General features: G+C 40.7%; 1 protein-coding gene across 2 annotated transcripts in view; it reads left to right on the top strand.

The window, feature by feature from the left end:
* Positions 1 to 21,816, top strand: part of LOC116788360 (mucin-5B) — a 46,076-nt gene extending 24,260 nt beyond the window's left edge. The window contains exons 21-49 of one of the 2 annotated variants that reach the window (XM_032691140.1): positions 304 to 442; positions 1,180 to 1,290; positions 2,061 to 2,240; positions 2,601 to 2,837; positions 4,171 to 4,327; positions 4,541 to 4,669; positions 5,073 to 5,157; positions 5,363 to 5,400; positions 6,435 to 6,590; positions 7,421 to 7,486; positions 7,819 to 7,911; positions 8,602 to 8,843; positions 9,356 to 9,533; positions 9,824 to 10,074; positions 10,501 to 10,684; positions 11,240 to 11,432; positions 12,052 to 12,230; positions 12,746 to 12,815; positions 12,967 to 13,088; positions 13,460 to 13,491; positions 13,907 to 14,084; positions 15,076 to 15,180; positions 15,830 to 15,870; positions 16,485 to 16,607; positions 17,572 to 17,667; positions 18,909 to 19,037; positions 19,933 to 19,972; positions 20,642 to 20,765; positions 21,296 to 21,816. In XM_032691140.1, the coding sequence (XP_032547031.1) occupies positions 304 to 442; positions 1,180 to 1,290; positions 2,061 to 2,240; positions 2,601 to 2,837; positions 4,171 to 4,327; positions 4,541 to 4,669; positions 5,073 to 5,157; positions 5,363 to 5,400; positions 6,435 to 6,590; positions 7,421 to 7,486; positions 7,819 to 7,911; positions 8,602 to 8,843; positions 9,356 to 9,533; positions 9,824 to 10,074; positions 10,501 to 10,684; positions 11,240 to 11,432; positions 12,052 to 12,230; positions 12,746 to 12,815; positions 12,967 to 13,088; positions 13,460 to 13,491; positions 13,907 to 14,084; positions 15,076 to 15,180; positions 15,830 to 15,870; positions 16,485 to 16,607; positions 17,572 to 17,667; positions 18,909 to 19,037; positions 19,933 to 19,972; positions 20,642 to 20,765; positions 21,296 to 21,470 (3,853 nt within the window). In that variant the 3' untranslated portion in view covers positions 21,471 to 21,816. The remainder of the gene's footprint in view (positions 1 to 303; positions 443 to 1,179; positions 1,291 to 2,060; positions 2,241 to 2,600; positions 2,838 to 4,170; positions 4,328 to 4,540; positions 4,670 to 5,072; positions 5,158 to 5,362; positions 5,401 to 6,434; positions 6,591 to 7,420; positions 7,487 to 7,818; positions 7,912 to 8,601; positions 8,844 to 9,355; positions 9,534 to 9,823; positions 10,075 to 10,500; positions 10,685 to 11,239; positions 11,433 to 12,051; positions 12,231 to 12,745; positions 12,816 to 12,966; positions 13,089 to 13,459; positions 13,492 to 13,906; positions 14,085 to 15,075; positions 15,181 to 15,829; positions 15,871 to 16,484; positions 16,608 to 17,571; positions 17,668 to 18,908; positions 19,038 to 19,932; positions 19,973 to 20,641; positions 20,766 to 21,295) is intronic. The other variant, XM_032691141.1, reaches the window with a different exon arrangement.
* The last annotated feature ends 3,095 nt before the right edge of the window (positions 21,817 to 24,911 follow it).

Raw genomic sequence — 24,911 nt, 5'->3', positions numbered from 1 at the left:
CCTAAATCCCCACTGTCTCCTGCCAGGACTAAGTGATTTAAAATATATTTGAAAGAAAAAATAGAATAAAAATAGACAAAGTTCAAATATGTCTGGGTAGTAAATGTGAACTTTCTGATTAATATGCCATCTCATGGCATGATCTCAGAACAGTTGAGAGGGAATGGCTTGAAGAGTGTGAGATGATTGTTTTCTTTGAAGCACTGAAAACCCCAAACATTTTCATTATTCTGCCCCTTTTGGGGGTTAAGGAAAACACACGTTTCATACAAACATTGTGATTCTTTGCACTTTGCCTCCTAGCACCTGTAACAAAAGGCAGTGGAATTGCACAGACAAGCCTTGCAAGGGAACCTGTACTGTGTATGGAAACGGGCATTACATGAGCTTTGATGGGGAGAAGTTTGATTTCCTGGGAGACTGTGACTATATCCTAGCTCAGGTATCAATTTTTTTCATTTTTCCATCCTTATGCTTTTCACAGCTTACACTGTAGGCTTCACTCTGAGTAATTAAAAGGCATTCGCGTGTAAAATAATCAACACTCATGAGCAGGGCTTAGTCCCCTCCTCTTGTACCTAGAGCAGACACAGTGCTATTTTCCAGAAAAAACAAAGCAAATTGACCTTCAGAAGCGACACAAGAGGGCACTGTGTGATCCCAAACGATTAACTCCTGGGTTGGACAGCCCTTTCCGGACATTATTCCAGCACCTGCAAGGAAAATGTTGGCATGGTGTTGAAAAGTCTTTCTTTCAGCCATCCAAGACTGACATTATTTTTGTTGTGACAGAAGCATGCAGAGGTTAAGGTGTGAGCCTCACGTATAATAATTGCATGTAATGAGACAGTACTCGGTGAGACATTTTGTCATCCTGAAATTACAGTTGGTTTTGCTAATTTAAAAAAAAAAATCCTTTTTTGTTGGGCAGGACTGCTGCTATGAAAAGCTCGGTTTTTTCCCTTAGTTTTTCTTTTTGAAAATCCTGGTCAAGTGGGAAGCTGCCACTAGGTCAGCTTCCACTGCATTCTTCTAAAATTCCTAGAGTTTTGATGAATAAAGAAGCGACAAAATAATAGAAGTCAAACCAGAGTGTCATTCACTTAGAGCTCCTGAAAGTGTTTATGACTGGAGTAGTTGCCTCAAAGGATCTAACAGAATGTTATCTGTTTTTCTAAGGATTTTTGCCCTAATAACATGGATGCTGGCACCTTCCGGATTGTAATTCAGAACAATGCCTGTGGAAAGTCACGCTCCATCTGCTCTCTAAAGATCACATTGATTTTTGAGGTTTGTCTAGAATAGGTTATAACCAAATAGTTGTAGTCTTGATTTTGTAGCAATTAGTATATCATCCCCTTATATTCCTACTTAGTTGCTGCTAGAGAGCACCTATGGAAGTCAAACAGCCAGAAAGCAGAGGCAGGCAAACTGGGAAAGGTTTAGATGTTTGGTGTTAACAGGGTCACTGAACACTTCTGCAGGTGAGGAGACAGATACAAGGAGTCAACAGCACTCTGTGTACGTGCATTGTGTGTGTGTGTTTGTATCTGTACCATTAGTGGTATAGGAGTGATGGTGAAGCTTTTAGAGAAGCATGTTTCTGTACCATGGTTTGAGCACAGGACAGAGTTTCTTCCCTCCAGCTCAGGCTTAGCATTCCTCCAAAGTGTACACCAAAGAGATTTCTCCCATAGTAGGGAGTAAGGGGATGGTGAAACAAAGCGGTGAAACAAAGCAGTTAAACAAAGCAGTGTGGCAAGGGGTGTTCTGGCATGCCCAGTTGCCCCTGTGCTCAGGAGCTGCTGTGCCAGCAGAATGGACTTCTTCCAGAATGAGGACAGTTTATGTGACCGTGAGGTTAAGAGCTGTCATGGAAGGGCAGACATTTCCCTTCAAACTCAGTGGGTCTTGTCTGTGGCTCACGTCTGGCAGCAAACCACAACATGGTGCAAAGACTACAGAAAAATAAGGCAAAGAACAAGAGGCAGAATATCAGTGCTGTTACACTAAGTTTTCTACTCGATTTCTTTCCATGCAATGTATCTGTTCATTTGTAGAGCAGTGAAATAAGGCTCTTGGAAGGAAGAATTCAGGAGATAGCTACTGATCCAGGAGCTGAGAAAAATTACAAAGTGGACCTCAGAGGAGGCTATATTGTGATTGAAACAAATCAAGGGATGAACTTCATGTGGGACCAAAAGACTACTGTTGTTGTTCATGTGGCACCATCTTTCCAGGTAGGTGTGGGATGGACTGAGGGTTATGTTTGAAAAGCAGTGTTCAGAAAAGAGTTTGGTTTAGTGTTCAAGAAGAAGCAGCAAGCAGGTCATAATTTATGTTTTATTTCATTGTTCAGTCAGTATGAAACACTCAAAAATATTTGGAGGTAAAAGTAAAGCCAGACACTTTGCAGTATTGGCAACACACTGACAGAGTGTTCTTGTCACTTAAGTCCAGCTTTTTCTAAGCTGTTTTTGATGTCTGTTTAGCAACTTGCAGCTATTTTGCCTTGACCTGTTCTATAGTTTATTTCTGTCAAAGAGTGGGATGCACTCAAAATAACCAAGCCATTTACTGTGCCTACACAAACTTCCCAGGGAAAAGTCTGTGGTCTTTGTGGGGACTTTGATGGCCGCTCAAGGAATGATTTCACAACCAGAGGGCAGTCCATGGAGATGAGCATCCAGGAATTTGGAAACAGCTGGAAAATAACAAGCACCTGCTCAAATATAAACATGACGGACCTGTGTGCTGATCAACCTTTCAAGTCTGCCTTGGGACAGAAGCACTGCAGCATCATTAAGAGTAATATCTTTGAAGCCTGTCACAGTAAGGTAATCCTGTTCTGTCATCCTCAGTAGTTTCCCACTAGGTATTTGTTGCTATTTGGAGTAAATTTGCATGAATATTTTTACTATAATGGGCTACTACACAGAATCCTCAAGTACAAGGGCTACCTCACTCAGAACCTCACTTTACAGCTATGCCCATTAAATCCTGTAGCACAGTATTGAGGAAACAGCAGTACCTGTTTTGAGTAACTGAAGATAAAGAGGATAATACTGGGCCAGCAGAATTAAAAAGTTAGGTAGCTGTTTGTAAAACCCAGAGACAAGTCAGTGTAAGTCTGTTTGTGTGGTGATCCTTACAGAACCATAAAATATGCTGAGTTGGAAGGGACCCATCAGGATCATCAAGTCCAACTCCTGGCCCTGCCCAGGACACCTCAAGAAGCGCACCATGTGCCTGAGTGCATTGTTCAAATGCTTCTTGAACTTGGTGCTTAGTGCTGTGACCACCCTTCTGAGGAGCCTTTTCCAGTGCTTCATGCTGCTTCTTCAAGTCCTGTCACTGACACAGGAGTGAAGAGATCCGTACCTGCCCCTCCACTTCCCCTCACAAGGAAGTTGAAAAGTGCAGTGAGGTCTCCCCTCAGTCTCCTCTTCAGTCTGAACAAACCAAGGGACCTCAGGAGCTCCTCATAAGGCTTTCCCTCCAGACCTTTTACCATCCTCGTGGCCCTCCTTTTAATGCTCTCTAATAGTTTAATGTCTTTTTTACATTGTGGTGCCCAAAACTGCATACTGTACTTGAGGAAGTTCATTCAAATTATCTAAAGAGATTCATTATTTGGTTTATTTCAGACATATTGAATTAATTTAAACAGAAACAAGGGTACTAATTATTAATTAAAATGTGTATACAAAGCTTCAATGCACTTTAATAAGCCATTTTAAAAACAAACTTCATTTAATTTCCTTGGTTAGTTCATGTTAACACAGGTTAAAACACAAGAGACATGAAGTTAAGTGGAAACAGAATTTCCTTTTATACTCACTTAATCACTGTCTCTCAGTTAGAGAATGCACACTGTATGGTTGTGCTAAGCTGAAGCAAGATAGTTCAGTCCCGGAGAAATCACACTGGAAAGACATTTTGAGGATATGTGACAGTATTACACACACGAGAATGAGAAGAATTAGAGTCCAATTCTACTAGGCAGGTGAAAATAGAAAACTACCTGTTGTAAAATATCATAGCTCCTTCATGACAATCCCAGCCTGTCACAAACTTTCAGTGCATGACAGAAATTCAGAACCTTTTCCCTCATTAAAACAGAGTGTAGCCAACGCACCTGTGGTGACAGATCTGTTGCTATTTTGATAGGTGAATCCAATACCGTATTATGAATCTTGTGTTTCTGACTTCTGTGGCTGTGACAGTGTGGGAGACTGTGAGTGCTTCTGTACCTCAGTTGCTGCTTATTCAAGAAGCTGTAGCAGAGCTGGCATCTGTATCAACTGGAGAACACCTGCCATTTGCCGTAAGTATTGCACTGAAAATGCACATAGAAAAGCAGTGCTCCATGTGCTCAGGCACACGGGAGATAAAGAGACAGAACACTGACATTGCAATGCATGTGTGATTAACAAGCTTTTTTAATCTTGTTTATCTTATTTAGATCTTTTAAACAAGGTTTAAAAATAATCCTTGCCCAGTGTCTGAGACCTACAGGTGTTTTATTCTTCTGTTCCAGCTGTGTTCTGTGATTATTACAATCCACCTGACAAACATGAATGGTTCTATAAACCCTGTGGAGCCCCTTGTCTAAGGACCTGCAGGAACCCACAAGGGAAATGTGGGAACTTGCTGTATAGTCTAGAAGGTAATTCTTCCTTTAATGCAGTTTTTAAGAGCTACTAGTCTGCTTTTAATGTCTTAAGCATTGGGTGACTGAAAGGTTATCCCATTTGCCCCAGAAGCTCATTGACCATGCCTTACCTAGGCTAATTCTCCATGTGATGGTACCATTCGTAGCATAATTTGCCTGTTGCCTTTAAATATGGGGAGAAATAAAAAGCCATTCAATACAAATTAGCAGAGAATAATTATCTCTTTTGGGAGAGAGGAAAAAAGAGGAACGGAAAGATAACTAGTAGTAAAAAGAACATTCATACTGGAATCACGTTCATTTTGGAATAAAATCTCCATCTGATAGAGGTATTTATGTTTTTTCCTGTATTTATGTAATGAAGACTGAGAATGCTTTGCTTACTTTAACTTTCCAGGCTGTTACCCAGAATGTAGTCCTGACAAGCCATATTTTGATGAGGAGAGCAGGGAGTGTGTCTCCCTCCCCAACTGCACTTCATGGTAGGTCAGTTGATGGAGAGAAAGGTGGAATAGGACTGGAAAGGACAAGCTAGGCAATGTTTTGTTACTGATCATAGGTGGTGGCAGTAATTATTAAATCCTCCAGGAGCAGATTTTATGTAAAAGTAGATACCGTTGCAGACATTGCTATACCATATACTGATTCAAGTCAATAAAACAAGTCTTCTTTTCTCTTTATCTTCAGTGATCCTGTAGAGAAACTATGTACTGAAGACTCCAAAGGTAACTTTTCACCACCTTCACCATGCGCTGAGTGATGATAGGACTGAAATAACCCAATATCATATATTACTTCAAACATACCGGTAATAGGATAGGTAGTTTAATAGGTGGATGCACAGCAATACAGATATACTTTGATAAGGAAAATCCAGCCTTTGACCTCAGGTACTGTCTAATGGATAGTCATAGAGAGGAAGGAGAGAGGTATGACATGTGGGATTCATTCTATCCAGGTAAATACCACTTTTTCCACTTTTACACCTCCTTGGTAGTCAGTGAAAACAGACACTAGTCTGTAGCAGGCCATTCATGGTACCTGTCTTAATGATTACTTTTAGAACAGGGCAAATCTTGTAAAGTCCTGTCCATTAATTTCATAAAATAAGCTGAGACAGCTAGCTTATGACAGATATATTTGTGTGCCAAAAGGACACGCTTTAAGTATGGTATCAGTTCATTCCCATATCTGGGAGAAACCACATCCCAAAATGCAAGGTGACCCAGCAAACAACACATTTTCAGTTTTGCAGTAATAGATATATTTCCTTTGGTTCCTGAATGTACATTCTCCAAAATCTGGATAGCTTCTCATACATTTAAATGAAATTGTTTATCACTGCGTGCTTCTCATTAGTGGGTGGAAATAGCTGTGCAACACCTTCTGAGCCAGTGTTTTATCACTCAGCAAGGCACTAATCCCACTCACGTTCCCTGCCAAGAGGGAATTTCACCTGTGTTCCCTGTGGGGTTAGGGCAATACCAGTTCTGATGCTTTTACCAATCACTTATTGCTCTATGCAAGCTGACTCCAAGAAACACCAGCAACCAGAAAAATGCAATCCACTTTAAAATAAATGAGACACATTACCAGTGCAGCTTCTTAAGTAGAAACTGAGAAAATTTTTCAGCCAGATAATTCATGTTTGATGTTGTGAATTTCAAAACTATAAACGCAGAGTTTGGTTTTCTTTTCATTTGTATTTATATTGCAAGTGTCTTCTGTTACTGTGGTATTTGCTCTTTTGGTACCTCAGTTTGCCTTTGCTGTTACAATGGAAAGACCTACACCTTAAATGAAACTGTGTACAGCCATGTGTATGGGACTGAGTGCAGTGAAGCTGTCTGTGGCCCTAATGGAGAGATCATTAAAACACTTACCACATGCAGAACACCATCTACACCAGCACAAGGTACTAGATCTGTAAGAGGTTTGGTGCTGATTCTGTGGAGATCTGTAATGGTAGTAAGATCTATTGGAAAAAGACTCCTACTGGGTGTCTAGGACAAGCAAAGAATTTAAGACTACTGAAGTTTCAAAAATGAGGGATCAGAGCTTGTGGATCTTGTACTGAGGACCAAAGGTGTAATTTTTATAGATTCTTACTGACCTTACTGTCAGTGAGGTAAAGAGAGAATAGAGAGATTTGGCCATTTTTCAGTACAGATTTTACAATATTTTTGGGCATATCATAGTTGACACTGGTGGTGTTAGTCTCAATATTTCATACTTCCAAACCTTGTTTTTCTCTTTCTTATCACCTATATCACAGTATGGTTCTTATTGTACTGTTTTCTGCATTGAAATAAATGAGTCTCAAATGGGTAACTAGAACATGAAAATAAAGCTGCCTGGCAGTTATCTCCCTTTCCAAAAGATAAGTTGCAGAGTGAAGAGAATGTGAAAGAGCAGAAAGTAGGAAGTAAAAAGAAAGACAAGTGAGAATTTTGCCACATGATTATGGCAAACAAAATAAGTGGCAAAAAAAAAAAAATGTGTTTTATCCTGGTAGCAAGTTATACAAAGACTACAAGGAATATTAAAAGTCAGCATCTGTACTCACATGAGTCGAAGAGCTAAAGACTTGATAGTGACCCTGTGTGTTTGGTATTTGCTAAGTGATAACAAGTGAAATAAGAAGTATAATGAAGTAGTAGGTAGGAAAGAATTATTGAAAGCAGAGTGTAGGTGTAGGTGGCATAGTAAAATGTCTATATGATCTGTCTGTATTTAAACCAACAGTTTCTTTGCCACAAGGCTTAGAAAAGCCAAATGGAGTGCCACTGGAAATCACCTCTCCAAAGTCAGGTGAAGTACTGCAGGATTAGAAAACTGGAATGATTAAGTGAGAGTAGAAGGGGGATTTATTGTATTTTATGTATGTATATGTAAAACTCCCTACAAGTGGAAGTGTGTTTGTATTATAGCACCATACTGTGTAATAGAGAGAGTGTATATAAATACAGAGAGGATGTGTGTACATGTATAGTGTGTACATGTATAGAATGCAGTGGGGATAAAAAAAAGATTATATTTTCCTTTTTTTTTTTTTTGTGGTTGTAAAGAATGTAATAGATGTCTTAGAGCTTGAAAGTAGAGTAACAGAGCATTTGAATATTAATTGATTTCATTTCCTGCAGAACTACATACGCATACTGTAACATCTGCACCTCCATTGCCAATGGCAGCCACTCCCTGCTTCTGCAATGACAATGGGCAATTGATACAAATGGGTGAGAAACTATGCAAATTTTTGTTCTGCACCATTGATGTGGAAAGATGTACTATTAAAGATGCTTCAGCAAGGGCTCATTCTGCCTGTTGCAGTCAGACACAGGAAGTTGTTGTGTCTTTAAACTGTAACTAACAGCTTCAGAACTACAACTCTCTCACATTCAGTAACTTTGTTCTGGTTTGAATATCTCTAGTGTATGGAAACTTATAGCAAATGCTAATGTCAGTAGAGACCTGAATCCCAAACTGCTGAACACAAGCTTGTAACTCACAGTAATATTCCAAAAACAGGGGAGGAAAGACTGTTCTTCTTCTATTAGTAGCTCCTGATCCACTTACCTCCTGTTTTGTGTTTGTGAAGACCCCAGATGCACTCAGTGATGTATTGAGTATTCTCTCCTCTTGTACTCATTTTCAACTCCTGCTAATGTACTTAAGAGCAGAATTTCAGATAAGCCACTTGTGGCCCTCCCTCAGCCTTTGCCTTTGGATGAACTGAGCTCCTGTTTAGTCATTAATTTCAAGGTGCTGCAGACAGACAGTCACACCTGAATGTGGCTGCCGGGTACAGGCAGACCCAGATAGTTAAATCCGGGGCTGAGTACGTAGCTGATCTGTGATGCATAGGCCTTGGCAGTTAGAAATTTCACGTACAGTCTGGTGCTAACAGTTGGGTTTTGGCCTTGCAGGAGAAAATGTTTCTCTGCCAGTGAATATATCGGATCGTTGCGCTTATTCTGTCTGCAATAAATTGTGTCAGATTGAATTAATTTGGGCAGAGTGTAAAATTGGTCATACCGAGACCACCAAGAGCTGTGATCCAGATTCTGAAACCTGTCCACCAATATCTACTCCCAGTGCAACAAACCAACTTCCTGCTTCCACAAGGGCTCCTGTGAGCGATTGTCTCACACTCATTCCTCCCAGAAAGGTGAGAGACTTGGAAGAAGTCCAAGTGTTTCATCATTCATCATTCATGCATTGTCTGCAGCCAAGATCTGGTGTTCTCCTCTGATGCTAGTATCCACCACTACAGCTGTACTATAGGTGTGGCTGAATTAGATGATTTAGAATTATACCAGAAACCTCCACTGAGAGAATAAGTTGAAGATTTTTCTGTTCACCTGAAACATCTAAATGATTGTATGTGGGCAGAGCTTCCCAAATTGAACAAAGACTAGGAAATCACATCTGGCCATATCCCATGATCAAAAGTGGTCAGGACCTTAATATTTAGTCCTATACAAAAAGTAGATATTAAGGCTCTGTTGACTGCTATATGTTTCATGTTGCCTGGTTTCCAGACACAGAGTAGATGCCAACTCTTGCCATGTTAGACAATTAACTGAATAGAACACAGTCGCTATGCGTGATTTTAAAGATTTTGTTACATTATGTTGTTATATGCCTCTCCTCTTTTTTTTTTTTTCAATCCATCAATAGTTTAATGAAACATGGAATTTTGGACGCTGCCAGACTGCCACTTGCCTGGGAGAAGGAAACAATATCAAACTGTCCAGCATGACTTGCCCTCCTCAGCAACTGAAACTCTGTGTCAATGGTTTCCCGTTCACAAAACACTACGATGAAACCGGTTGCTGTGAAGTCTTTGAGTGTCAGTGTAAGTGGCAGAAAAATGCCTGAAATTTATGTTATGTATCCAAGAAGGATAAGTCTTTGTGGTCAACATCTATATTACATTTATATTATTTCAGTAGGATAAAATGGAAGAGAAATTCCATCTAAAACATTGGCCATTACAAGTGGATAGGAGTGTCCCTGTTAGGCTAGTTTTTCTTTATGAAACTGGTTATTTAGGCTCTCACTGGATGCAAGTAAAAGGGTTAAAACCAGCTTGTACTTGCAGGAAGCTTATAAGCCAAACTTCAGGACTGTCACTCTGTCTTCCAGGTATTTGCAGTGGATGGGGAAATGAACATTATGTGACTTTTGATGGGACATATTATCATTTTAAAGAAAACTGTACCTATGTCCTTGTGAAGTCAATTCATCCTGACTCTCACAAGTTCTGGATTCACATAGACAACTACTACTGTGGTGCCATTGATGGAGCAATTTGTTCAATGTCCCTTATCATTTTTTACTCCAACTCTACTGTTATTCTGACACAAGCAATGGAACATGGAAAAAAAACAAATTTGGTAAAGTATTGTATTAAAATGAAGTTTCAATATTATTTTGCCATAGTTACTGTAGTTTACTGTACTGCCAAACGTCCTGCCACAACAAAGGATGAAGCTTGTAAAATATGGAATGGGTTAGGAAATGGAATTGCATTGTTTTCTCTCTTTTTTGCTTTGTATCAACAACAACTTTTATATTCTAAAAATCCAGGAAAAGATCACATAATTGAAAATTGTGGGGTTTATCCTGATATGAGCACTCAAATATAAATTATGACATGTTAAAAATAATCTTAGAAACTGCTTAAATGACTGTCTTTGAAAGACTTAATTTGGTGCACCTAAGGTCCGAATTTGTACTGCTCAGCTTTCAAGTTGCACAGATCATTTAACTTACTTAACAGAATAGTGTTCATGGAGACATTTTGTTTCTCTTCTTTTTAGATTTTGTTTAACAATAAAAAAGTTGTTCCAGACATTTACAAGAATGGTATCAGGATAACCAGTTCTGGACTTTATGTCATAACTGAAATACCTGAATTAGAGGTTTATGTGTCCTACAGTCAACTTGCATTTTACATAAAACTCCCTTTTGGAAAGTTTTATAATAATACCATGGGACTATGTGGTGAGTGTCCTCATCAGCTGACAATAATGAATGCAATAAATTTTCCTCCTTCTTTCTCTCATCCCCTTGTAAACATCTCTAAATGCTTGCAACTCCATTGATTTCTATTTTTCACAAATTGTAATAAATTTATCACTATTTAGTGGAAAGACACTGTCAGGAGATAGAGTTTTAAGTCACATCGTTTCATTCTGTTTGCATTCTCTTGGTGGATGGAGGCAGACTTTTTCTAAGCCCTTCCTCTTGAACATATATACTCTATATGGGAATGTAAAAAAGTCTGGACAGTCCTATCCTAGACAGAGCTATCTCAGTTGATTTGGCCACCCAGAGAAATGTATCAACCAACATGTCAATTCTGGGTTTCATGAGTAACTGTCAAACTATTCCTTCTAGCCTTCTCTTCCTACAAAAAGTTTTTGTGAACTTATCCAGGACCCCACATGTTGTTACCTTCCCACAAAGACATGAACTTCCCTCCAAATATTCTCTAAAAACAGCTTCATCGACATCAACTGACCTTGAATTGTCACTTTGCTTTTATATTGCTACCAGGTACTTGCACCAACCAGAAGCCTGATGATGCTCTGAAGAGGAATGGTGAGGTTATCGAGTCCTTCAAAGACATGGCATTAGATTGGAAAGTACCATATCCTACCAACAGATACTGCAATCCAGGTGTCTCAGAACCAGCTAAGACTGAATATCCCCAGCACTGTGAGCCTTCTAATCTGTGTAAAATCATCTGGTAAGACAACTCCCAAAAGTATCAGAAGAATAAGTCCACAAGATAATTTAGTGTTTTACTACATGGCTCGAGTGAACTGATTACAGGATATGATGAAAATATGAAGTCTTGCATACCTTGTGAAACTGAGCAGTGAACTGATGTGTGTTACTGAGTTTGGCAGATATTTTTCAGCTGCATCATCAAAATCAGTCCTGCCTTAATAGTGTCTTGCACTTGGCACTCCCTCTGCCTGTCAGTTCTGGAGAGCTAGCTATGATTCAATATCTGAAAGCTCTGAAAGATACAGAATCAAAATATACTAAGTGTGTGTGTCTGTTTTTAAAATAATTTTGTGCTTTAAAACAGGATTTATAAACATGCTACTATAAAAATGTCAGCATATAGATTTATAGCTATGAGCTGTGCAGGAGCCTTTGCAGGTCTCAGCCTAACATAAAATTGCTTCCTTTCAAAGCATTATAAAGAATGGGAAGTAAAGCTCATTCTTATTTAAGCTGTGTGGGTACATTGCCTACAAGAGCAGTTTGTAGTTGTATCTTTACCTTGAGGCTTTGCCTGGGTGTGGATGGTTTGCTTCTTGAAAGTCACCCAAGGTCTGTCTCCTTGCTTTGTGAAGGACCCTGACTGAGTGCCATGGTGTGGTCCCCCCACAGCCCTACTATGAGGCGTGTGTGGCCAGTGGGTGCTCAGAAGAGCACCCCAGCACCGAGTGCCAGAGCATGCAGACGTACGCAGCCTTGTGTGGGCTCCACGGGGTCTGCGTGGACTGGAGGAGGCAGGCGAATGGCCAGTGTGGTAAGTCTGGGAAACACTGCTAGTGGGGAAGCAAGTCTGGTCTGTTCTCACCTACGTGCTTGTTTATGGTCCTCCACATCATCAGGCTTCAATCTTTTTTGAGCTGCTCTGGACGTGGGAAAAAGTAGGAACAAATAAAAAGGTTGTTCCAGCCCAGAACTGATGCAAAACAAGGGGGAAACAGGCCCGTGTTGCCTCTCGAGTACTTCAGCTGACTCCGATGTGCTTCCTAAAGCTTCGGCACTAGATGGCAACACACCGCTTCTCTGTGCGTGCTCCGCCCTGCTCAGGGGGACCCCGCGATTCAGGGGCGAGCTCTGCTAGTGCTGTGGCTAGACCTTGGTGAATCCATTGGCCCGTCTTGGCGAAGCTGCAGGGACCCCCTTTCTGGGCAGCAGCCTGGGCTGTGCGGACCCACGAGGTGGGCTGTGATAGCGTGGGTGCTTTGCCCGCTGTGCATTGAAGGGTACACGTGGGTCTGGACTTCTTAACTTGTGTGTTGCAATGCTCCACAGAGGCCATCTGTCCTCGGGATCAGGTGTACAAGCCATGTGGTGAAGCAAGAAGAAAAACTTGCTTCAGCAGGTGGGTCATTTCCTAAGGCATTTTTCAAGTCCATGATGTGAAAATTGACAGGGAAATTTGAAGTTCACATTCCCATAGGATTTCGGTGTCTGATTGCCCTGGACTACATTTCTGCCTCTCATTCATTCCTGTTTATATTCTAATTGTGCAGAGAAGTCGTTATGGACACCCTCCCCTCCCAAAATAACACATCAGTGTTTATTGAGGGATGCTACTGTCCTGATGGGAAAACTCTGCTGAATGATCATGATGGCATTTGCGCTTCTGTTTGTGGTAAGAAATAATTTAAATGGTGTGATGGGAAAGGGGCAGGGGGGTGGGTAAGATCCTCACTAGAAGTGCACATTAAGGGGGATATTTTGGGCACAGAGGAACGGGGGGGGGGGGGAAGACCTTGATACTGACTGTTTCTAGTTAGGCTGGAAGCATTTCAGATGGACAGTTTCTGCCTGTTCTTATGGGGAGAATGTTTTTTTGGGGAAGATTTTTTTGGGTATACAACCTGTGACTTTGAGCTCTGGATTCCTCTTTCTCTTTGTGGTTGTTTCTCAGATTTGAAGACTTTCCTTCTATTCCTGTCTTCCTGCTTCTCTTGTTTTCCCTGATTCAGTTGTCATTAAAGTAACATGTAATTCATTTTACAGGCTGCACTGCACAAGATGGGTCAGTGAAACAGGTAAGAGAAAGGAAAATACTGTCTTTATACTATATCTGGGTTCTGTGACCTCCTGTAAAAATGGCTGCATGAGTTGTTTCTTCTAATTCTAAGCTTAAAAACCAGTGAACTGCAAAGACACTGGGAAGGAAAACAGCAGATTTTATTAACTGCAGAAGTGCAGTTAATCATTTGAGGCATAGAAGCAGAAATAGCAGTTTGTGGGAATCAGTTTCTTGGTAGAACTACCAGGCTTGCCTTCTGCAAACGCATAAACCAGCAGAGGAAGGTGACAAGTCATAGGATTTTTTCTTACTGTTCCCTTCGCATCCCTCCAGGATTTAAACTCAGCCCTGCTCTGTCGTGCAGCAGGCATTCATTGATATAATATTTCCAGTTTTTGCTCTCTGAACTGCTATCCTTATTGTTTTCATAGCCTAGAGAGGCTTGGGAGCATGACTGTCAATACTGTACTTGTGATGAAGCAACCTTGAATATCTCTTGCTTCCCCCGCCCTTGTGCTAAATCTCCACCCATCAACTGCACAAAAGAGGGCTTTGTACGCAAAACAAAACCACGTCTGGATGACCCATGCTGCACAGAGACTGTCTGTGGTGAGTAGATAGTTCACATGTCATAATGTGGCATCATACCTTCAGCAGTAATCCTCCAGTGAGATCCGGTATCCCAAGGATACCAGATTCAAATAAACACTGAAGTCATCATTTCTTCTGTCTACATGCCAGGAGCTCTTGCTATCAGGACAGAACTCCTCTGGTCCAACTTGTATTCTAAATTAGTACCATGACCTGACAGATACTTACATTGGAATATTCCCCATAGATCATTTGGACTACCAGGTGCTTCACAGGATCCTCTGGCTCTTGTCCTTCTGAGATGAAAGGGTAATCCTTTCACAGAGACCCCTCCAGTAAGGGAAGATAGGTTTATCTTCCAGGCTCCCCTAAGGCTTCCTGTGGATGTTCCTGATATATGTTTACCCTCACCTTTGCATTTGCATCCTCCCAGTCTCAAATGCCACCACAGCACAAGACTAGCCTGCTCCTAATGCTGGTCATTCCCAGCACCTATAGCAAGATGTAGGACAGGGGATCCTGACAATGGGGTTGGGATGTTTTTTCTGTTCCTCATCCCTTCAGTCTACCAGGAAGAGGTCCATTAGGCTCCTTGGATGCCTTAAGGGAGCAGTGGGCATTGTCGAGGTCCTTTACCTTGCATGTCCCTCCCAACCTTTGCATTTCTGGCTCTCATCCACTGCCTCTTCATTTTTTCACTCTCTGCCTCATTTATCTTTATTCCAACTTGTTTCCCTGTCACTTGTCTAAGAGTGTTTAGTTTTTTTAGAGGTGACATCCAGTGGTGGAAGAGAAGCAGGAACAAGGGCCATAAATATATGTCCAAGGAAGAGCTTTACAATGGAGCAAACTTAGAGATATGGGGACCTGAACATGTCCCAAACTCCAAAAATGTGTGATGGAAGAATCATCTATTTCTACACAATTTCTTGGATGTTCAAGCTTTGTCTGCAAGCAACTCTGCTGGCTGGGATGCTTTGGCTTAGTTTATCTCTGTTATCTATTGCAGAATGTGATATAAAAACCTGCATTATCAACAAAACAGGATGTGACTTAGGTTTCCAACCAGTGGTTGCTATATCTGAGGATGGTTGTTGTCCTGTCTTCTCCTGTAGTAAGTACCTTGTTTCTTGAAGGTGTTTTTTTATTCCTTAAATTATTTAATTTTTTGCTGAATGAGTTAAAATCATAAGTGATAGCCTCTTCCCTTCTCTATCAACCTTTACAAGTGGTGCTTTTTTTTTTTGCCTTTTTCTTTTGAAGTTGAAGTAACTGGTGTATATTCTCTGTAGCCAGTATTCAGTGAGTGTAAGCTATTGATCAGATTATGAATGATGGTTAAATTGAACCCATCCAGAAGCTCTGCTGCCAAGTTACATTTCTAGATGCACATACATGAGCCAGCTTCCCACTGGCTTTGTTACCAGCAAGGTGGTTAACAATGAAGAAAAGGTCAAGTAATTTCAAGTGTGGGTAAAAGAACCATGAGGTAAATAGATTTTACCTTATGGAAAATTCCAGGATATAGAATTACCTCCCACTTCATGTGTAACATCTAAGCAGATGTGGACTTCTGAATAATATGTGGGCTTCTGAATAACAATTAGCACCATGTACTAGTTACTTTTTTCCCCTGTTTGTGTGGGCTATTAAGTTCAGTTCTACTCTTTGACTTCTCTGGATCACTCACAATTCAGAGATGACTACATTAACTGTTTGCATCATTCCTAGCACATCCTTTTCATTTTGTTTTTTTCTTACAGTACCAAAAGGTGTATGTGTTTCTGAAGGAGTTGAATTTAAGGTAGGTCTTCTTCCAGACACTTCTTTCCACAAGTTAATGCTGCCTGAGTCAGAATTTTCTGAAGTCGCTATTGCCAATACTTATACAAAAAGCAGGATTAGAATGGCTGGTAATTTTTCCCTGCCAATAGTCTTATGTACTACTGGAAATGGGCACTGGACTAGATAACCTGCAGAGGTCCCTTCCAACCCCAAGCAATCTGTGATTCTGTGATAGGTTAGTGAATAGGTAATGCTAAAGACCAGTAACTGCTTACTAGATGAGATCTGACCTATGTTTTAGAGTCAATAGGTCAGAATTATGATTGAATACAAATTTTAAACTTCACTGAATGTTGCAAGATTAATTTCTATGTCAAACTGAGCAAAAGTAGATGCATGGAATTTATGAAATAACTCATTTGACATCATTGATGCACTTGGGAGTGTCAGCCTTGTGTTCGTTTTGTGATACCGATTGTGAGGTTTTAGAGATCTGGAAGTATTCATTTCAGGAAGATCTTCCAAAAATAAACCTCATAAGCATTAATTTTTTGATAGTCAAGGGGTATGTTTATTCTAGAACCCTCTGAATTCTTGTCATGACCTGCCTTCTCTCTCCCCCTGTGTTTCCAGCCGGGAGCAATGGTGCCTAAAAGCTCTTGTGAGAACTGTGTGTGCACAGATGAGCAGGATCTCGTGACACAGACCAATCTCATCCAGTGTCTTCCAGTGAAATGCCAAACCACCTGCCAGCAGGTCAGCACTTCCTTGACCAGGAACAATGGCTGTAGAGGGGATATACTCTGAAACCGGGATAGTGTAACTGCTTTCTCACTGCAAGATAGCAGGATAGACTCTTCTATTATTTTTTTTGTAAAGTCCTTTTTAGGGTGCCAAGTTATTTTTGCTTTAGCAAATTTAAGAGGTCACCCTTGGAAAGATGCCCTAAGGGAAAGTGATTTCAAACCCATTAAAATTTGAGTGCTGAAAAATGTTTGTGCCATTCTGTTGGCATTGACCATTGTCAGATCAAAAATTAAGATTGTGAAGAAACTGTGCAGTGGTCTGTATTTTTCCAGACAGTTCTCAGTACTTGTGAGCTGAGAGTACTCTTCTACTTCTCGGTATTTATGAGAATCAGCACAAAACCAGTTCAGTCTGTTACTGAATATAAACAGAGTGGTTGCTTTTCCATTCATTCCCAGATAAGGCCAGACCCACCACCAGCATTAAAAATGGACAAAACCTTTCATTGTCTTTTACCCTGAAGCCAACCACACCCACACCCACTGAGAGACCAATGGAGACCTAAAACACAGGGGAGGGAATCTTAACATGTCTGACAGCAATAGTTCTTGTGGATAATGATATCAGACCAAGCACTGGTGGCAGAGTAATCATGTGCTGAATTAATATTTAAGTAATTATATGCTGAATTAATATATCTGGTCTGTCTTGTGTGTAAGCCTGAAGAAGAATAGCCAATGACAGGGTCTTCATGGCAACTGAAGTGTCCAGTAGTCACTGTTCAATAAGGGAGAAAAATTACCGGCTTTGCTTGTCAGGCTTAAAGTGGTTCCAACAGTTTTCTAAAGACAACAAAGATGAAACCAGGAGATTGGCTCATTTCCTCTGCCATCTTCAGTGTAGTTTTGATCCAAAGGTACTTCATGAATATGACATCAGTTAACATGGATAAATGGAAACTTTATTTCCACAGGGCTTTCGCTATGTGGAAGAGCAGGGTCAGTGCTGCAGCCAGTGCCAGCAAGTGGCATGTGTGGCAAATTTTCCATTTGGCAATGTGACCATTGAGGTAAGCACTCCCTTGCTCTGCACACAAGATTGAATTACCAAAAAGACCTCAGCATTTTTTTTCCCAGTGTCATGCATTTTAAGGCTGGGAGGATCTCTAGGAGATGTAAAAATATCTGTGTTTCCAAAGTAAAGGTAGATGTTTGTACAGCTGGTCTCTGCTGTGTGCATCTCACAGGCACTAGTGTGTTGAAAATTATGTATCTTGGGTAGGAATGGAAATCATGTGTGTCCCCCCGCCCTTTATCCTGACATGGAATAGCAAGAAAGAATTTGGAAGGAATGATGACATTGTGTAATAGTGCTCTTGCAGAGATACATGAGCAGGCTTCACATGATACTACTCCAATCTGGAAACAGTTTCATTTTCTTTCCCTGAAAGTACGGGGGTAAATAGTGTGAGCAAGCTCACATGGCTGTACTACCACTAGTTCTGAATTTGCTGAGGCAGAAATTAATAGCTACTGCAGTGTAGTGACTTGGTAACACCCTGAGGTAATACACCATGTCTTGTGAGTGTGGAAGTTGTGTAGTCAATGAACCAAGCCTTTAAAGGATGGACTTGATGATCCTGGAGGTCTTTTCCACCCTTAATGATTCTATGATTCCATGATTCTAGCTCTTTGGTTTTATTACAGTCTGCTACTCCTGTGAATGGTTAATGATGTTGTTTCAACCAGTGACTATTGTCTTGTATGCTATTGCTTCTCTGGTAGCTCTCCCGCATATTTTCTATTTCATTCTTTTATTGTTTCATAATTAATCTTGCAAGCTAGATTCTCCTGTTCCAATATACAATCTTTTTTGTTTCCATGAGGAGGCTTTGCTGTTACCCATTAACCTCTATTGCAAAGACTTTTGTCCTTTTTCAAACTTTTTTGTTTTCTTCCATCTACTAAAAATGAAAACTGTTCAAACCTTTTAAAGGAGTTATTTTTCTTTTGGTGTACATTTTAGCCCACAAACATTAACACGCCTATCTTCTGGCATTTCTGCTCGTACCTCTATGCTCATTCTGCTACCAGCTTCTCATTCTTTCCCGCTGGCTGGCCTCAGAAGGGATTTTGCATAGGCTAGTGGTGGGTGAGCTTTGAAGATGTGAGTTGCAGACATCTCAGCCCTTTCAGAGTAATATGAACAACCCAGTCCCTGTACCAGTTCATTGATTGTATTACTGTTGCAGTATTCTATTTTTATTGCTATACTATATTGGCTTGGGGGTTTTTTTCCTGTTTTTATCAGGTTGGAAAGAGTTATAAAGATCCATATGATAACTGTACTCAGTACACATGCACTGAAGCAGCGGGCCAGTTTTCCTTGACTAGTACAATAAAAGTCTGCCTACCATTTGAAGAAGCAAACTGTGTGCCAGTAAGTATATTACAGCCAGAGAAAGACTTCAGGAGTGAGCCATAATGCTGCTGGCCTGGGAGTTATCTTTACTGTTTTGAATGAGTCACTTCAGTATTTCTTGATCTTTCTGAGTTGGTCATCCTTGTTTGAAGGAAATGTGCTTTTTCAGCCTAAATGAAGTGTGCCATGGCAGTAAAGCAAACAAACCCGCACAGTTCACATTGCTGTGGGATAAGAACTGGAACTTGAAAGTGAAGGGTACTGGGGCAATAGCAAAGTGGGATTTTTCATCACTTGAGAAACATCAGTGTTACAAAATGCAATTGAACAAATGGTAACTCACCATAGATCCTTGGGGGTCTGATGAACACAGTGCCTTCTGATATGTGGTGTATCATTAAGCAAAGTGGAACATGAATGAGCAAGGGGTATCATTCACACCCTGGTTTTCATCTATTAGTGGTTTCCAGTAACTTTCAGAAGCATTTTGAGACTTCACAGCAGATCTGAAAATCAAAGCAGGGACAAGAACAGCCATGTACTTGAGTTAGCTTTGGCGTAGGCTCTGCATAGACCAGGCTGTTCAACTCCAGGAGCAGCTGTCATTCTCTGGGGCTGGGGTTCTTAAGCTGGCTTCAATAAGACCTGCATAAGGTCAGGCCAGGACATCTAACCTGGCTTGTAGGAGGGTATATAGTTTTAAGAAAGTTAATTCCCTTCCTTACTGGATGGTTTGTTTTGTTTTGGTTTAGTTTTTTTTAAGCAGTTTTATATATAATTGGTACACAAATAGGTCTGATGAGGAATCTGCATTGATTAGAGGTAAGGGAATATAATGGAACTCTCATAATTACTACTATCTCCTTAGCAATACCTGCATCTGAACTAACTGTTCGGGTTACTTTCAATACAGGGGACAGTTGATGTGACTTCAGATGGCTGTTGTAAGACATGTGAGTGCATTAAATCACTGATTCTCTATTCCAATACTGTTTGGTTCTTCCTGCTTGTAGTCCTGTTTCTGCATGCACTGAGAGTCCGAAGTTTCCACAGACTGGAAGACAGTTTTACAGCAACAGAACTGTTTTTTGCCTCTCAGCTGAGACTAAAAATCTGCCACATTCTTTCAATGGGGACATTAAATTTTTTTTATCATCTTTTCTGTATTTTTAAATAACTGAAATACTATTAGCTTGAAAAATACTCTTGATACAAAAATTTGTAGAAAATATTCTTTGTGTTATTCCATTTGAAAATTGCATAGAAAGGAAGGTCTTTTTTTTCTGTAGCATCCACTCAGGAATCTTAGGTTGCAATAGAGTCACGAATGTAATTTATAGCAATTTTAGTAAAACCTGAACCCTTCATGTCTCCTTTAGGTCTTGGTTCAACAGTATCTTTGCATGATTAAAGCTAGTCCACAAGTGGAAAAGTACCTCCACCAGCGGGAAATTGTTTTGCTCAATTACTGCCTCTTTGCACTCTCGGTTGTGGTTTCAGTTATGCATTTGAACTGTAAAAAGTTTTACTAGGATGATCTACCCTTGGTTTACTAGCAGATACCTTTCAAAACATTTATTCCTCAGTCTGAAAAGGTCTAACAGAAGTGTTCTTCTACTCAGGTATCGACCTGCCGCACAAATGCAAACGCAACGTGAAAGAGCAGTATATCGTGCATGACAACTGTAGATCAGCTGCTCCAGTCCCAATGCCCTTTTGTGAAGGGATGTGCAGTACCTATTCTGTGTAAGTAGGAAACCTTTCTCTATCCTCCCCCATGGCTGGTCTTTCTGGGTTCTTGCTTTTTAAAAGGTTGGGAAACTGGGAGTGTAGAACAGCAGCCATTAGCAATGTCTTCAATGTGATAGGAGGGGCTTATCTTAGCTAGGAAAACAGGTCCCTCTGGAAAGACATCAGCTAAATTTATTAAACATGCTCTTAAATATGTCATTGTGTGGCTTTTGAACAACTGTGGTGTTTACTGAAGTTTTTTCCTGCCCTATGTTCTGTGCATGAGTTGTTCTTTTCTGTCTTGCCGAAATGGGCCTACTCCCAAATCCACTGAAGTTACTGGGGTTTTCCCCATTGGTGTCAGAGGATCTGGCCCTGCATGGCCAATAGCATCCTGAGGAAAGGCTGTAATGAAAAAGCAGAAAAATAGATGGGAAAGTTTGCTCCTCTGCTCATTAGAAGTGCTTCTGTTCAGAGCAGCAAATATGGATCAGTTTGGGAAGATAACAGGCAGCATACTGATGTGAAAAACCTCATTTCTATAGGTATTCCTTGGAGACCAATGAAATGGAACACAAATGCACTTGCTGCCATGAAAAAAGAAGTCACAAAGTGAAGGTGGAACTGATTTGCTCTAAGCATAAGACAGTCCAGTTCACATATGTGTATGTAGATGAATGTGGATGTGTGGAAACAAAATGCCCAAAGAGGATAACATGAGCATAACTAAAGGAAACATTTCCTCTCCCATTTACTCCTTCCCTAGCAAGTGAGTAGTTTAGAAAACTGCTGTGAGTAACCTTCAAATGACCATACTAGCGCTTTTTCTTTCTGGTATTATATGCAGTTATGCAAATTAGCTAAGATTTTACTCTAAATGTTTGTAGAATAAACTGCATTTCAAAGAGGACTTGTTCTCCTGTTTCAGTGATGCTGCTAATGGGGCAAGGTGGCTAATGTCTTTAATCCCACGCTGATTTATAAACCAGGGTTATTGCAAGACACTGCCAAGACAGTGATGCCTTTCAAAAGTCCTACCTGAAGAAAGTGCACGTTGTAAAGCCATAACCACATGTATCACTTCATTTCTCTTAGAAGGGAAACAGCAATCACTTCCACAGCTCTAGTTCAGACAGAGGCAGAACTTGGCTCAGGGCCACATTTGTGTTCTCCCTGGTGGTCCTGAACCTACTTTGGCTGTGACTGGCTCACTGGAGGAAATCAAGGTGCTTTTTGTTTTCCTTCAGCACAGTGAGCGCTATATCAGAAGTGTAAAAACATGTTTTTTACGTATACACTACAAAACGAATATATTTGCACTCTTATTGGGAGTCCTTATCTCACTGGGTTTTTTTATTATTTGCCTGCATCAAACTCTCAGCTGTTAGTTCAGTCTCAGTACTGGTTACATGACTGTGATTTGTGTTATAAATAATTGACTCCCAGTTGGCATGCCCAGTGCCACTGGTGACAGTAACTTATGTGGACAGTGACCAGAATGTTCCAACAATACCTTCAGAGTACTCAAGAAAGGCAGATGCTTCTGTTACTTGAGTAATTTGGTCTTCTGTGACCTGAAAGAGACTTGAAGACTGTGACTTCCGTAGATAGTGTCCTGCAGCCTGCTGTGCAGGGGTCTTCAGAATTGTTTTGAAGTGAATGCATTTGAACTGACCAAGTAGATATGAAATGCATTAAATTTTAGCTTTCTATTTTAAAATGTTGCAGCTCTTGAGCTCCAATAAATATTTAATTTGCTTCTTTTTCATAATAAATTATTTTAGCTGATGTCAGGTTACTTTGATGTGTACTGTTTCTTTGTGGTGTTACTGATCTTAAAATTGTAGGAATCCTTAACTTTGAACAGGCATGGGAATCCAGCCTCTTTCTGGAATGATTTGTCTCAGCCTAACGCTGGTGTAAGAGCCCTTGGGAAGTTACCAGTTTCTCAGTATGAGAGGTTCTGAGAGTTGGGGTAGCCGGGTTAGACAGCTGAAGTCAGAGGAGGTGAATTTCACCCTTTGCTTTTATTCTGTTTCCTTATAAACAATAAAAGAGAGGCTGCGTGTATCTAATGATCACAGTGGAAAGAGGTGCACCACAGATATCTTTGGGAGGGATGGACAACAAAATCCGACAAACAGGTGTTTGTGATGAAGTTTGAATTATAGAATCATGGAATCATAAAATATCTGAAGTAGTAAGGGACCCATATGGATCACTGACTTGAACCTAATTCTCCCATTCCTAGCCCTTGCACTGGTCAGTGAACCAGTTTGCTTGATTATAAATTACAGGAATCTCCAAATAATTTGGTTAACTGTCAGTGCAATGCAACTCCCTTGGAAGGCACATGTTACAATTGCTTGACTCTGAGGCTCATGTATAAATTTCACCTTAGTCCAGAAAACTGTTTTTATTGATACAAATCAAGTGCGTGCATGCTATTACAATGCAAAGAATAGCAGCAAAACAAAAAATAGGCATTCCTTTCTTTCCTCCTTGCCTTTCCCTGAGGGGGAATAGGTCATTCTTGAGTCCTTTTTTCATCATCAGAATAGGAAACAGACTCTGTAAGTAGTCATATACACACTCATGCAAATCAACTTGCAAACCAACCCCACAAATCAATCATTCTCAGCAACATGACTTAGCAAGAACATGATCAGGAACCTTTCGCATCCCTGCCTTATTTTCAGCTGGGAGAAGGGAATAAACCACAACTTAATCTAACCAGGTGTCTTTAGATTTCTATTCTCCTGTCTAAGTGATGATGAGATTTTATACAGAAGCTGAGAATGGCACTGATTTAGAGGCATACTTTCCTGTTCATTTTTGGCAGGTATTTTGCTTTTCAGGCAAGTGAAATGCTAGAAGCAAAGGTGTATTTCCGTCTCCAGGATACTTTTGATTATGTGAAATTTCACATGCCACTTCTTTATTCCCAGTTACACCTGGCACTTCATTTACTCACTCAGTCCAGCATCTAACTGGCCTATGCAATACTACCTAGAGCTCTGATGGTGGGTATTAGAGAGAACTCATTGGTCCTCTGTTTGCAGGTGCAGAGTCCTACTTAGCTGCCAGCAAGGTAAAGTCTATTTAATGAGAACTTTCAGCTTCTTCACCTGAGAGACAGTCAATGGGTCAAACATTTCTCCACCCCCCACTTCCCACCTGCCATGCCCAAAATGCAGAGAAACAAATCAGCCTGAAGGCTGCTTGATCAGCCTCACTGGCAAGCTGGCCCTTCTTGCTCAGTGACTGCCTCTGCATGCAGCAGCATCACTGCTGTTTGCACAGAGCCAGCTGGACTGTAACTAAATTCTTTGTGTCCTTCTTTAGGTTGTTGCCACAAGCTCCCCACCAGAATGGGCAAAGTTAAACGCAGGTGTCTCTTCCAGGAGAATTTGCCTGTAAGAGCTTCATTTGACCATGATCCGGCTGCCGTTGCTTCGTGGCTGCTTCTCACGTGTGCACGGTCAAGCCTTCATCTGTAGCCCAAAACCATCTCTTCCTGTTACTGACTGGTCTCTGCAAGTCAAATATTTTCCTGGTGTAACTCAAGAAAAATCAGTGGCATTGCTCCAAGTACTGTTTCTTCCTTTTGCGTGAATTCTTTATAGCAGCGTAAACTTCAATAGGGTAACCCCAGGAGAACCAGTGCTCAGCTGAGCCAGTTGGGCCAGGGCTCAGCTGGTTTCAGCCTGTAGCCGTTCTTTTCTTATCATGCAAGGATGGTACTTCCAAGTCACTGAGCAGTTCTGAACCAACACACCAGGAAGTACTGTCCCATATTGCTAAAATAAATATTTGTTGGAGATACTGCCTCATGTCAGGTGAAAAGTCCTAAGGCACTACCATTTTACTGGTGTGCTCTGAGTCTGGGTTGCCATTATGACATGAACTCTGACTTGCCTCTTGGTTTGAGGTTTGGAAAGGTCAGTTCACAACACCACTTTAATGCAGTTTAGCTAAATTTTGGGTTGGCTTTTGTTACCAATTATTAATGTTTGCAAGGAGAAAAAGAAAATTCAGGGTGTGCTCTGGATTTTTATTTGGGGAGAGGCACTTTTCTTTGACCTAGTTTTCCACTGAGCAGATCCCCTGGTTGTGGAATCAGACCTTTGGTGTTATCTACAGCGTGCCGTATCGATAACA

The sequence above is a fragment of the Chiroxiphia lanceolata genome, chromosome 6, assembly GCF_009829145.1.
Source record: "Chiroxiphia lanceolata isolate bChiLan1 chromosome 6, bChiLan1.pri, whole genome shotgun sequence".
NCBI lineage: Eukaryota > Metazoa > Chordata > Aves > Passeriformes > Pipridae > Chiroxiphia > Chiroxiphia lanceolata.
The sequence above is the reverse complement of the archived record's forward strand: the minus strand, read 5'-3'. Positions and strand labels throughout refer to the sequence as shown.